The sequence below is a fragment of the Solanum pennellii genome, chromosome 2 (assembly GCF_001406875.1).
Source record: "Solanum pennellii chromosome 2, SPENNV200".
Classification (NCBI taxonomy): domain Eukaryota; kingdom Viridiplantae; phylum Streptophyta; class Magnoliopsida; order Solanales; family Solanaceae; genus Solanum; species Solanum pennellii.
In genome coordinates, this window is record NC_028638.1 from 16,112,827 (window position 1) to 16,125,319 (window position 12,493).

Below are 12,493 nucleotides of genomic sequence, written 5' to 3' on the forward strand. Positions count from 1 at the left end.
AAAAAATTACCTAACTATGAATTATTTTCTCAGAAAATCACTCAATTTTGATAAAGTCACTCAAATATGAGTGTTTTACTTTAATAGTCGTTCATCTATTCAATATTTTTTTCAAGTTAAAATTTACTTGCATCAAATTTTTGTTTCTTAGTAAAAAAGTTTGTAAAAATAAATAATTATCCATTTGAACTTGCCAATTATACTATGCTTAAATAATTGTCTAACACCGGCAGTATACTATGCTTAAAAAATTGTCTAACACCGGCAGTATACTATGCTTAAAAAATTGTCTAACATCGTCAGTACTCAGTACACTATCCTTAATTTTTTTTTCAAACTGTAACGATGTTCCTATAAAAACACATATTAAACAGTACAGATGCATATTAAGAATTTCGGAAGAATGGGTACTATTATAAAAAAAAAAAAAATCTAAGATATGAATTAAATTGATTTGACCTCTAAGTTTTTAACATTGAAACTCTAAATTTTAAAAATTATAGATCCAACATATATAATACACCTAGTTTTAAATTTAAATATACACATATGATTTAATTATATAAAAATTTAGCATTGCTCTTTTTTTCTTTTTTGAAATTTCCAAAATGTAGCACACTTGAAGATTTTAAAAGATTAAAGCAAAAAACTAAAGAAAAAATGATTGAAACGCTAAATGCGTTATCATTAACCACTTTGGAGGAGTGTCACTAAAAAAAAAAAGATAGATATAAAATTTACATTTCTATCTTTGCTTAGAGAGGTGCACCAATCATCATGATATTATTATATGCTATTTTTTATGTGAGTTCACACCTCTATATTTAACTATTTTTTTAAATAACTCTACTATATATGATATAGAGAGAAAAATATGAGTTCACGTAAACTCACGAAATTCTTTCTTAGTACGCCTCTAATTAAACATAGTGTAGGAAAAAATCATGAAATATACCGAATCTAAAAGTTCTTAAAATAATAAAACATACTTCCTCCGTCTCATTTTATGTGATACTTTTCTCATTTCGAGATTTAAACAAGTCTATTTTTTACTGTAATTTTTTCATAGATCCTTTTAACATTTTGAATTATCAATTATTGTGACTTATAGTACTCTTTACGTAGTTTACAAATATATAAATTTCATTTCAAAAAATTGAAGATTTTATCCGCAAATATTCGATCAAAATTAAACTGTTTGACTCTCGAAAAACAAAAAATATCACATAAAATGGGACAGAAGGAGCAACTATTGAATCTGGGGCAAAAGGTAAAATAAAAGGATCATTATTATATTTTTGACGGATCAAGTTAAATAGGTGGATCATCTTTTTATAATTTTAGTTAGAAATAAATAATTTTTTTCAAGTAAATTTTATATTAAAAAAATTAAATGAATAATTTGAGTGATTTTGTAAATAAGAAAACTCATAGTTGAGTGACTTTGTAATTAAAAAATTTATTATTAAATTATTTTTTAGTTAAAAATCAAAGTTGAATTACCTTTCCAAAAAAATCATAATTAAATGACTTTTAAGGTAAATATTAAAATTTAGTGACTTTTCACAGTCCAAGATATTACCTCTAAAAGTTTTTCATTCAATTCAAGTTTTGTCTTTTATTGAAGATAGAGAACAGCTGAAATTGTATGTGAAAATATTTTCGCTGTTAGAATTGTTAATTTGTTACAGTAATTCACGGTAAATTCATTAAAAAAAAATGTTTGCCAATAGATAATTATTTTCCTAAATTTATAACATTGTTTATATATTAATCTTATATTTTTTAAATAATCGCGCAATTTACTAGTTATAAAAAATAAATATGAACTTATTTTTTATTTATAAAATGTGAAATATATAAAAATACCATTATTTGATTATGAACCACACATAATTTTCGAAATTTTTATTTAATTTCAAAATACTCTAACTTATCAATAAATAATAATATTTCGTGGTATCAATTACCATCTATATTAATTTCGTGAAATTTTAGTGTACATATGGTTTATTAAGTTGGTAAATACTGTTTGTCCTCTATAACTCCTATGAGAAATAATATAATAATTTCGTTCATTATTTTAAAAATAACTTTCTATTTTTATTTTGTAAGACTTAAAAACTAATATTAATTTTATGATAATATTATATTTTATCCGTCACTTTTAACTGTCATGTTGCATTTTTTAAAAATCTAAATTATATTAGATTAATTTAATATTTTAAATAAAAAATTTAAAATATTTAAAAATTATATCAAAAAATATATATACATTATAATTTATACATATTAAGATGATAAAAAGATAGATTGTATAATATTTGACTCTAAAAGGAGGGAAGTATGAAAATTAAAAATAGATATATAGTTAATGAAATGTAAAATGAAGAAATAAAAGTGACGGAGGGAGGGTGTAATCATAAGACTATTGATATTTGACTATTGAGATTTGACAAGTTGATAGAAGTAGGTGATTAATTTTTTGTTGGAGTTGCTTCTCTCTCAAAACATTGACAATGTGAGTTTTCGATTATTAATATTTTTACTTTTCTAGAAAAATAAAAAAAATAGATGGAAAGGAGTTTTGTGCTAATACACTTTTTGCTCTCATAGTTTGAAATTATATGCATGATTTGAATGACTATGTATGTACGTATGAACATGACTCTTCACTTTCTGTTTTTGATTTTGAAAGATATTCCTATTTCTCCTTCCTCTGTTTCAAACGCCAGCCAGTTAACTATCTGGTGAACAAAAAAATAATCATATGTTTACTGATAAAAATCATATGTTGTACAGATTACTGCTATTTCTTCAATTAACAAACCTTTGAAGTCGGCAGGATAAAGATAACAACAACTCAAAGCAAGGAGAACAAAAAAAAAACAGTACGACAATATATCTGTTACTAATTTGCTTATATTAAATTTTATCCAAAAACCTTGAAAGTGTTTCAACGTAATGGACTCTTTTGTTGATCAATAACATAGTAGATTAGAGTTTCTTACTTTCAAAAGAAAGCGATTATATTTTCTTTGTCGCATTTGGAGTCTGTGTGTTCTGTTCCCACTGGGACCATTTGGGTCTTTTCCTCGTGTATATCAAGTTATACTCAGTCTATCAATTTTTGCTGCTTCAGATGCACAAACTACTTTCATATGTATCTGTTTTCCATTAGTTGTATAATTATAGTTTGATTTTCCAGCTACTGGATCCATCTATTCATATATCTACTACTACACACCGCTTATCTTTGTATTTCTTCTTCTTTGCACTTTAACTATATTGCATGTATCTAAATCAACTATGCCTGGAAATACATAGATATCTAGTTTTGTTTAGAGAAATGTAATACTATGACTTTTGAGCTACTCTTTACTCACAACAATCTTTTTGGTTCCTAAAACTGAAGGTATGATGAATATGTGTTTGTGGAAGGAAAAAATGGAGGGCAGCAGGTCCAGGTTGATGGAAGAAAAAAGCAAAAAAAGATCACTTGATTGGGAATTTGATATAAAAAGCATGGCAGAAGATATAAATCTTGTTTTGAAAACTATGGTTTGGATTCTAGGAAATCATAGAAACACAACTATTCTCCAATTTAAATTGTTGTTGAAGAGCTTACAAATTCAAAAACTATTCATGACCCTTGTTCTTAGGGTTCTCAACAAGGTATAAATCAATGTCGCTTCTCTTTAATTTGTCTCTTTTTTATATGCATGAATTACTCGTATTGTTACTCTTTAGGAATTTGCTTCTGAACAAGAGACATTGAATAAGATTTGGGATTTGAAGGTGGAGCATATGAAACTGATTACGGATGCACGTGCTGATTTGAACAAGGTACTCAAAATTTATTAGAAATTTGAAGGAGTAACAATGATCTAAACTCATTTACTTCGTGGGACTAATATATGAATGGTTAATAAAGATGTGGAATGACAAACGGAAGCCGAAGAGGAAGAGGAGGAGGAAGATGGAGAAATTAGTTGCGGATGATGAAAACAACAACATTATTGATCATGATGGGAATCAACTCGTTCTCTGTGTTGAAAAGTTGCAAGAGTTACAAGAGGAGTTGGAGAAGATTAACAAAGAGGCGAGTCGCGAGTTGTTGAAAGTTGTACAAAAGTACAATCCGATTCGTCAACCGTTCTATGAGAAGAGAGCAGATATTATTAAAGATATTCCTGGTTTTTGGTCGAGAGCTTTCCTGAAGCATCACTTACTTGGTGGGCTTGTATGTACCGAAGAGGACCTCAAGATTTTCGAGTTTCTAAGCTCAATCGAAGTGCAAGTTTCGCAAGATGTCAAATCAGGTTATACCATTATCTTCAATTTTGATTCAAATGAATATTTTGAGAATACAAAGCTTTGGAAGAAGTATGGACGTACTAAAACTACTGCATCGCCAATACAATGGGCACAAGGCAAGATAGTTGATGAACAAAGCTTCTTTAAGTGGTTCAGTGAAGTTGATAATATTGATGAAATCGGTGAGATAATCAAGGATGATCTGTGGTCCGATCCTCTCTTTAGTTTTCGTCATGAGGCAGATGAAGAAAATGTTGATAATGTGGCAGTGAACAAGTATGAAGATGAGGTAGTGAAGGACAGTGAAGATGTAGAAGAAAATGATTAGAGGTTGGGTCCTTGTTATTCAAATGCCTTAGAAATGGTTTTGAACTATTCACAAACTTGATTACAGCGACACTCTTCATGTGAGTTTACCTTACTATGTTGATAATTTTGTATTATTCTGCCGCTACAACTTTATTTTGTTTGAAGGTATATTTTGTCCATAGAAAGATCAGTACAACAGGTCATTCGGATGTGTGATCTCATTTCCTTAGCAGACTAACGTATATAGAACTGCTGAATTAGTTTGTGGTGAGCTCGCTGATTAATCTGACAATGGACTACGTTGTAGCACATTACAAGTATTTCTTATGGTTCTTTATGTACAGTATTGCATGCCTTACATTGCGCGCACATGCAGTTTATTATTTGATGTGATTTTTAACACATAAATCAGGTTATAGTTTCTCACTGAAGCTGGTTACATTCCTGGCTAAAATGATAGTAAGTTTGTCATAGATGTTGCAATGCTGTCCAAATAAGTCGTTTTAACTGGAAATTAGATACATTTTTTATGTAATATCAAAGATAGAATTTGCAAGTTTATTTTCTTTCAATACACTTGATATAATGTTAAAAGTCTTGTTGTTTTGAAATATGACAAAGTTAAGGAGTTGTACAAGTAACATGGCAAAAGGGTGAAGATGTGTGTCTTATCTGTTGTGTTCGTAATGTATGTTTGTCATCATCAAAAAGAGGAAATTTGTTAGAATGAGAAAGATTTTGATAATTGACAAATACAGGAACAAATGAAAGAAACAGGTTGCTCGACGTGTTCCTTACAGACCGAATCTGACTTGGATAAGGAGAACGTCAACCTCGCGAATTAGAAGATATAAAGCTATGGAAATATTGATTTTTTTAACAACTAACAGGTACAGAAAGTTTCCTTTCATAAAAGAGGTTGCAACCAAGTTGAAAAAGGAATTCGCAATCAATAATGTTTTCTTATTTAATTAAGGAAATTTTGTGGAAGGTTTTCTTATTTAATTAAGGAAATTTTTGTGGCATTATATTATCTAATCCAAGTTGACTTCTACAAAGTCTTGATGCAGCAAAGTTAAAGTTGAAGAATGGTTGAAGCTGCAGAAAATCAGAGCCAAGTTGCTAGAAGTTGTTGTCCGGTTCGAAGTTCGTGTCGCTACCTAATCTGAATAGGAGAAGGAGTCGAGTTTTTGTTGCTGTGCAATCTCATTATAAAGGAGACTGTTTTGTTGTCTATTTAAGGACAAATTCATGTAGGAGAAGGAGTCCTACATAGACAAGGTTTCTTTGATGCGACAAAGTTAAGTTCGAGTTGAACTAGGAGTTTCACACAAAACAAGAGTCCTATATGAAGTAGGATTTCTAATTGAAATAGGTTTTGGATTGAAGTCCAAATCTATAAGTAGGGCGATAGATTCGCTTGAAGAAAATTGCGCACTTACATAGATAGAAGATCAAAACACGATCAAGAGGTTTGAAAGTGTTTTGAGATTTATTGGGAGTGTAGCAATTTGTGAGGAAAAATTGTAAGATTGTATTCAAGAGTCTTGTTTACAATCTGAGTTTTGTGAGTAGGAGTTGTTCGACAAGTTGTAGAACTTGAAGAAAATTGAAAGATATAAAACCGGGGGGTTTTGTGTCCTTGGGTAGCTAGAAATTAGAGTTTATAATTCCTCTAGGAATTAGAGTTTATAACTCCTTAGGTTATATAGCTTTGTAATCTTTTGACTTGAAATTTAATAAAGTGGAGTTAAATCCTACAGAGGTGTAGGTCGTGGTTTTTACCCTTGTGAGTTGGGGGTTTTCGCGATAAAATATTGTGTCATTATTTTACTTGCTTCACAAAAATGTAACTGTTGTAATTCTCCAAAGGAACATATGGAATAAACTTGTTCCTAAGGCGAATTTGGGGTCAGAATTCCAACAATTGGTATCAGAGCAGATTATCTTTGAAGAGTCTAATAACTCAAGATAAGATCATAATGAATTCTGCACCTCCTCTTGGACATGGTAAAGGGCAACACATCAACATACCATCATTATTTAATGGAGAATACTACTCTTGGTGGAAGACAAGAATGGAAGACTTAATTAAAACTGAAGATTACGAACTATGGATTAGAATTACTAATGGACCATTAACTCCTACTATTACTGATTGTGAAGGAAATAAGGTACCAAAACCTACAGAAAAATACGGGGAAGCCGATTACAAGATGTTAGGAAAGAATGTAAAAGCTAAGTGCATTTTCGTATGTGGATTAGGACCTGATGAGTTTAACCGCATCTCTAGTTGTACCTCTGCAAAACAAATATGGGACACTTTAACTCACGAAGGTACAACTCAAGTTCGTAAATTCAGAATTGCCAGACTTTGTTTAGAATATGAAGCCTTCAAGATGAAATTCGGAGAATCACTTCAAGATATGATCACCAGATTTACCACTGTTGTAAACGAGTTAATATCCTTGGGCAAAGTATACACCACTAAGGAACAAGTAGACAAAGTACTAAGGACTCTGCCTAGATCATGGGAAATAAAAGTTACTGCAATCAAAGAAGCCAAGGATCTAACCAATATGACTTTGGATGAATTAGTAGGAAATCTCAAAACTTATGAGATGAATGTTGACAAAAGAGGTGAAGGAAACAAAAAGAAAAATCTTGGATTTAGAGCAACTGAAAGTGATGAATCTGACATAGATGATGATGATCTTGCTCTGATAAGTAAGAACTTCAAGAAACTCTTAAAAGGGGGATTAAACGCTAGCAAGAAATCACTATCCCAAAAAGAAAGAAATCTTGAGACCACAAAGCGGATGCTGCTTCAAGTGTGGTAAGACAGATCATCAGATCAAGGATTGCCCAATATGGGAATTAGAATGGAAAAAGGAAAAAACTGAAAAAGAAAGGAAGGAACTCTTTAATAAAAAGAAAAACAAAAAAAGAACAAGCAATGTATGCAGCTTGGGGAACAGGTTCTTCGGACATGTATGAAGATGATGATGAGGACATTGTTTTGATGGCGATAAAAGAATCAGATGCTGAACTTGAATCAGACTCTGAAGAACTTGAGGTAAATCTTCTTAACCTAAAAGATAAACTAGTAAAGTTCTCTAAGAAAAAACTTTCATTCTTAGTGCTTGCTTCCATAGACACAATTCAAGAACTTGTTAACACCAAGAGCCAACTACTTGCTTCTTTATCTAGCTTAAAGTTTTAGCACATTGATCTTAATAAGAACAAACATGACCTTCAAGGGAAAATCAAACAACTTGAATCTCACAATCTGGTACTAAGAATTGAGAATCTAAAATTAAAAGTTTTTGGTAAAGAAAAAGGGGGTGAACTGTCTGGCCAAAAACTTGAGGTCGACAAACTCAAAAATAAATTAAAATTAGAAAAGGAAAACTCGAGGAGAATAAATCTTGAATTAACTAGGATAAGAAGTGATCTATAAAGAGCAAATAAGTGGACAAAATCCTCTTAGTAACCCATCTAGGTAACAATAATAGGAACATTAAATTGGAATAGGATATGAACAACCCATAAATGGGAATCCTATGTTTTGTATTATTTGTGGTATCTCAGGTTACTCTAAACAATATTGTCCTAAATACAAAGCTAGTGCAGAAAATAATGCAGGAGGAACTTATAAAACTGTTCAAAGGAACAGGTATACTCAAAGAAAAAATAATCTGCCCAAGTGGGCTTATAGAGATCTTATTTATCCTTTTGATCAAAACAAAGGACTCAAGCTAGTCTGGGTTCCTAAATCTAACCTTTGAATTTGCAGGAAAAGTGAAAGGCAACATTCACCAATTGAACATGTTGGTTCAGATACATGATTGAAACTAGAAGAAATTTCTCTCACTTGAAATTAAAAAAAAAAAAAGGAAACAGGTATGGATGAATAACATTGACTGAAAAGAAAAGGGGTTGAAAAAAAAAGAAGGGAAAAGACTGAAAGAAGCATGTGAAAGGAACAGGTCCAACCTATGCAGTATCTAACAGTTATGCGCACTCAGATGATCAATCAATCAAAAATATGATCAGCCAAGGAAAAGACTTTCAAAAAGAAAAATTTAGAACTTGGGGATGATTAAGGTCACATGAGTATCTCTAAATGGCTAATGAACATTGCGCATACTGTCCTCTAATCTTGAATTATATGCTCAGTTTAGTACATTAAGTTGTATGTCTCTATACCACTTTTAAAAGTCATGCTACTTATGCACTATAACATTGTATTTGCATCTAAGCACAGGAGAGAGACTTAGTAAAATTGAAGCAAAATTCAGCATTATCCAGAGATCTAAGGTATGTGCACTACAATTATTCATGATTAAATATAAAGTCAATGCACTTGAAACTATTTCTTCCACTTGTCACAAAAGATATTCATGCCCTAAATACTACCAAAATAAATATCTTCTTAAAAAGCTTATCCTAATGTGATGGTCTATGGTTCAGATGAATTTGATGGAGGACACCTCTACTTTGGTGCCTTATAAATACAGATTAAGAAAGTAGAGTGTGTTGGTTCTTAGGGGGAATCTTTTGTATTGAGTAAAGTCTTGCGAGATTTACATTGTGAGGGGGAATATTTTGGAGACCCTATACTTGAACAAAGTTCACTTGTTAGGCTCAACTTGGGTGCATCTAGTAAGGGGGAATGTCGAGCCTAGTTCTTCTATTGAAAACCATACAAACTGAGATTTCGGATTGATATAAAAAAAATTATAGTTGGTGCTGCACTTAATAATACACGTCCAAGGAATAGATTGAGAGAACATGTTCCTTTACAAGTGATATTCAAGAAAATTTGTTCCTCTTGCTGACTCTATTGAAATTAAAGATGAGTGAACTATTGTTCTGCAGACGGAACATGATTGATTGAACAAATTCCTTAAAAGTGATATTAAAAAAAAGGATTGAGCGTGCATAGACCAAGGTTACCTTTGAAATTGAGAAGGCTGCTAATTTTGATAATCCAAAAGATATTTTTGCTGCTGAAAAATGACTTTTATTTATCCTCTTATCTTTTGATATTACCTAGCCACTCTAGCCTTTGACTTCCAAATTTTTTTTCATCACAAGTGCTTGATTCTATGTTTAATTTTGATTACATTTGTGGTGTATATGCTTTTTGATTAATGCTAATGTTGTTTTGAGTTTTAGGTTCATGTATATCTCATATGTTTGTGCAAACGCTTTGTTATAGCTAACTGAGTTCTTGATTTTTAAGTGTTTGTGTAAGTATCGAAGTTATTTCTCTTAGTATGGTGTATGCCTCACAAGTGTTTTCTTTTGGACTGATGTCAAAAGGGGGAAGCAGCTGCATATGAGTTATGTGTACCTATTCAATGCAAGCAGATAAAATTTGTCATAGTCAAAAAGGAGAATTTGTTAAAGTCTTGTTGTTTTGAATTATGGCAAAGTTAAGGAGTTGTACAAGTAACATGGCAAAAGGGTGAAGATGTGTGTCTTATCTGTTGTTTTCGTAATGTATGTTTGTCATCATCAAAAAGGGGAAATTTGTTAGAATGAGAAATATTTTGATAATTGACAAATACAGGAACAGATGAAAGAAACAGGTTGCTCGACATGTTCCTTACAGACCGAATCTGACTTGGATAAGGAGAACGTCAACCTCACAAATTAGAAGATATAAAGCTGTGGAAATATTGATTTTTCAACAACTAACAAGTACAGAAAGTTTCCTTTCATAAAAGAGTTTACAACCAAGTTGAAAAAGAAATTCACAATCAATAATATTTTCTTATTTAATTAAGGAAATTTTGTGGAAGGTTTTCTTATTTAATTTAGGAAATTTTTGTGGCAGTATATTATCTAATCCAAGTTGACTTCTACAAAGTCTTGATGCAGCAAAGTTAAAGTTGAAGAATAGTTGAGGCTGCAAAAATCAGAAAGTTGAAGAATGGTTGAAGTTGCAGAAAATCAGAGCCAAGTTGTTGGAAGTTGTTGTCCGGTTCGAAGTTCGTGTCGCTGTCTAATCTGAATAGGAGAAGGAGTCAAGTTTTTGCTGTTGTCCAATCTGATTATAAAGGAGACTGTTTTGTTGTCTATTTAAGACAAATTCATGTAAGAGAAGGAGTCCTACATAGACAAGGTTTCCTTGATGCGACAAAGTTAAGTTCGAGTTGAACTAGGATTTTCACACAAAACAAGAGTCCTATATGAAATAGGATATCTAATTGAAATAGGTTTTGGATTGAAGTCCAAATCTATAAATAGGGCGATAGATCTGCTTGAAGAAAATTGCGCACTTACATAGATAGAAGATCAAAACACGATCAAGAGGTTTGAAAGAGTTTTGAGATTTATTGGGAGTTTAGCAATTTGTGAGGAAAAATTGTAAGATTGTATTCAAGAGTCTTGTTTAAAATTTGAGTTTTGTGAGTAGGAGTTGTTCGACAAGTTGTAGAACTTGAAGAACATTGGAAGATATAAAACCGGGAGTTTTGTGTCTTTGGGTAGCTAGAAATTAGAGTTTATAATTCCTCTAGGAATTAGAGTTTATAATTCCTTAGGTTACATAGCTTTGTAATCTTTTGTTGAGACTTGAAATTTAATAAAGTGGAGTTAAATCCTACAGAGGTGTAGGTCGTGGTTTTTACCCTTGTGAGTTGGGGGTTTTCGCGATAAAATATTGTGTCATTATTTTATTTGCTTCACAAAACGTAACTGCTGTAATTCTGCAAAGGAACATATAGAATAAACCTGTTCCTAAGGCGAATTTGGGGGTCAGAATTCCAACATATAATAATCTTATATTGTGAACAATGGCCTTCAACAGTCACTCTTCACTAAAAATCTTATATTTCCATGGTTGTTAGTTTTATATGACTTCAGATCTTAAGGTATACTACTTTTTATTTGTAAATTTGATTATTTGGTTTGGTTGTACGATTTTATTGTTCACGTTGAAAACTATTTGATTATTGTAGACTCTTTTTCCATGCTCGAATAATCTCAATCACAAGAGTCGATCGTAAGGAGAAATATTTCCGATAATGTCTTATTCAAACTTCCTTAACTCTTGATGATATAGAATTTAGATTGACCGAGTATTTGTTTTGCTGGAAACTAGGCTCAAAGATCTTTAATTTAATAGCTATTGCACCTGCTAACTCTTCATATGTTGGGAGATGCGCTTGTTCAAAATCATATCATATGTTAAATCTGCTTTGATTTGAACTTTTATTTTGAGGTTTCCCTAGGCAAAAAACCTTGGCTAACAGTGCAAATTGAATTTGTTAATAATTGAATCGAAACCAATTACTTCAACTGGAAAGAAGTTATTGATTTATCGATAATGGATTATTGATTTAGCGGTTTCAATAATGGTTATGATCTTTTTACGAGGTTTTTTCTAACGGGTTAGTCAATAACCTAATAGTAAATTTTAAAAAATTATATTTATACCAATCGAAATATAAAGTCCTTGATTTAGGGTTTGGTTTCATAATTTTTGGATTGTCTCAAAAACTCTGTTATTTTTTAAGGTGTCAGGGTTTGATTTTGAGCAATATGAAATATGTCAATCTATGTGCTTGGTTCATTTGGTTTGTCATCTCAATTCCAATAGATGATTTTTCATTGTGTGAACTTAATATCGATCACGATATATAGCCAATAACCAATATAACATTTTAGCATATCTACATATTGATAACTAATAAGTAGAACTGATAAACTTCACAACCAAACTAACTTGTATGCATCCCTACTCCAACCACATCCATATATAAGTTAATAACATAAACTATCCATTTGTATTCCTAATCTCAGAGTTTCACACCAATCCGTTGTCATTTGAGTAGTATCATGTTAAATAACACAG

At 31.2% G+C, this 12,493-nt stretch overlaps 1 protein-coding gene across 1 annotated transcript; it reads left to right on the top strand.

Moving 5' to 3' along the window:
* Nucleotides 1-3,232: 3,232 nt before the first annotated feature.
* Nucleotides 3,233-4,764, top strand: LOC107010778 (NAP1-related protein 1-like). Its single transcript, XM_015210057.2, has 3 exons — nt 3,233-3,675; nt 3,751-3,846; nt 3,935-4,764. The coding sequence occupies exons 1-3, from the start codon at nt 3,418-3,420 to the stop codon at nt 4,643-4,645; spliced, it is 1,065 nt and encodes a 354-aa protein (XP_015065543.1). The 5' UTR covers nt 3,233-3,417; the 3' UTR covers nt 4,646-4,764.
* Nucleotides 4,765-12,493: the final 7,729 nt, after the last annotated feature.

Coding starts and splice junctions, on each gene's coding strand:
- LOC107010778 (XM_015210057.2), top strand. CDS start 3,418: ATGATGAATATGTGTTTGTGGAAGGAAAAAATGGAGGGCAGCAGGTCC. Junction 3,676..3,750: donor TTCTTAGGGTTCTCAACAAG/GTATAAATCAAT, acceptor GTTACTCTTTAG/GAATTTGCTTCTGAACAAGA. Junction 3,847..3,934: donor CACGTGCTGATTTGAACAAG/GTACTCAAAATT, acceptor TGGTTAATAAAG/ATGTGGAATGACAAACGGAA.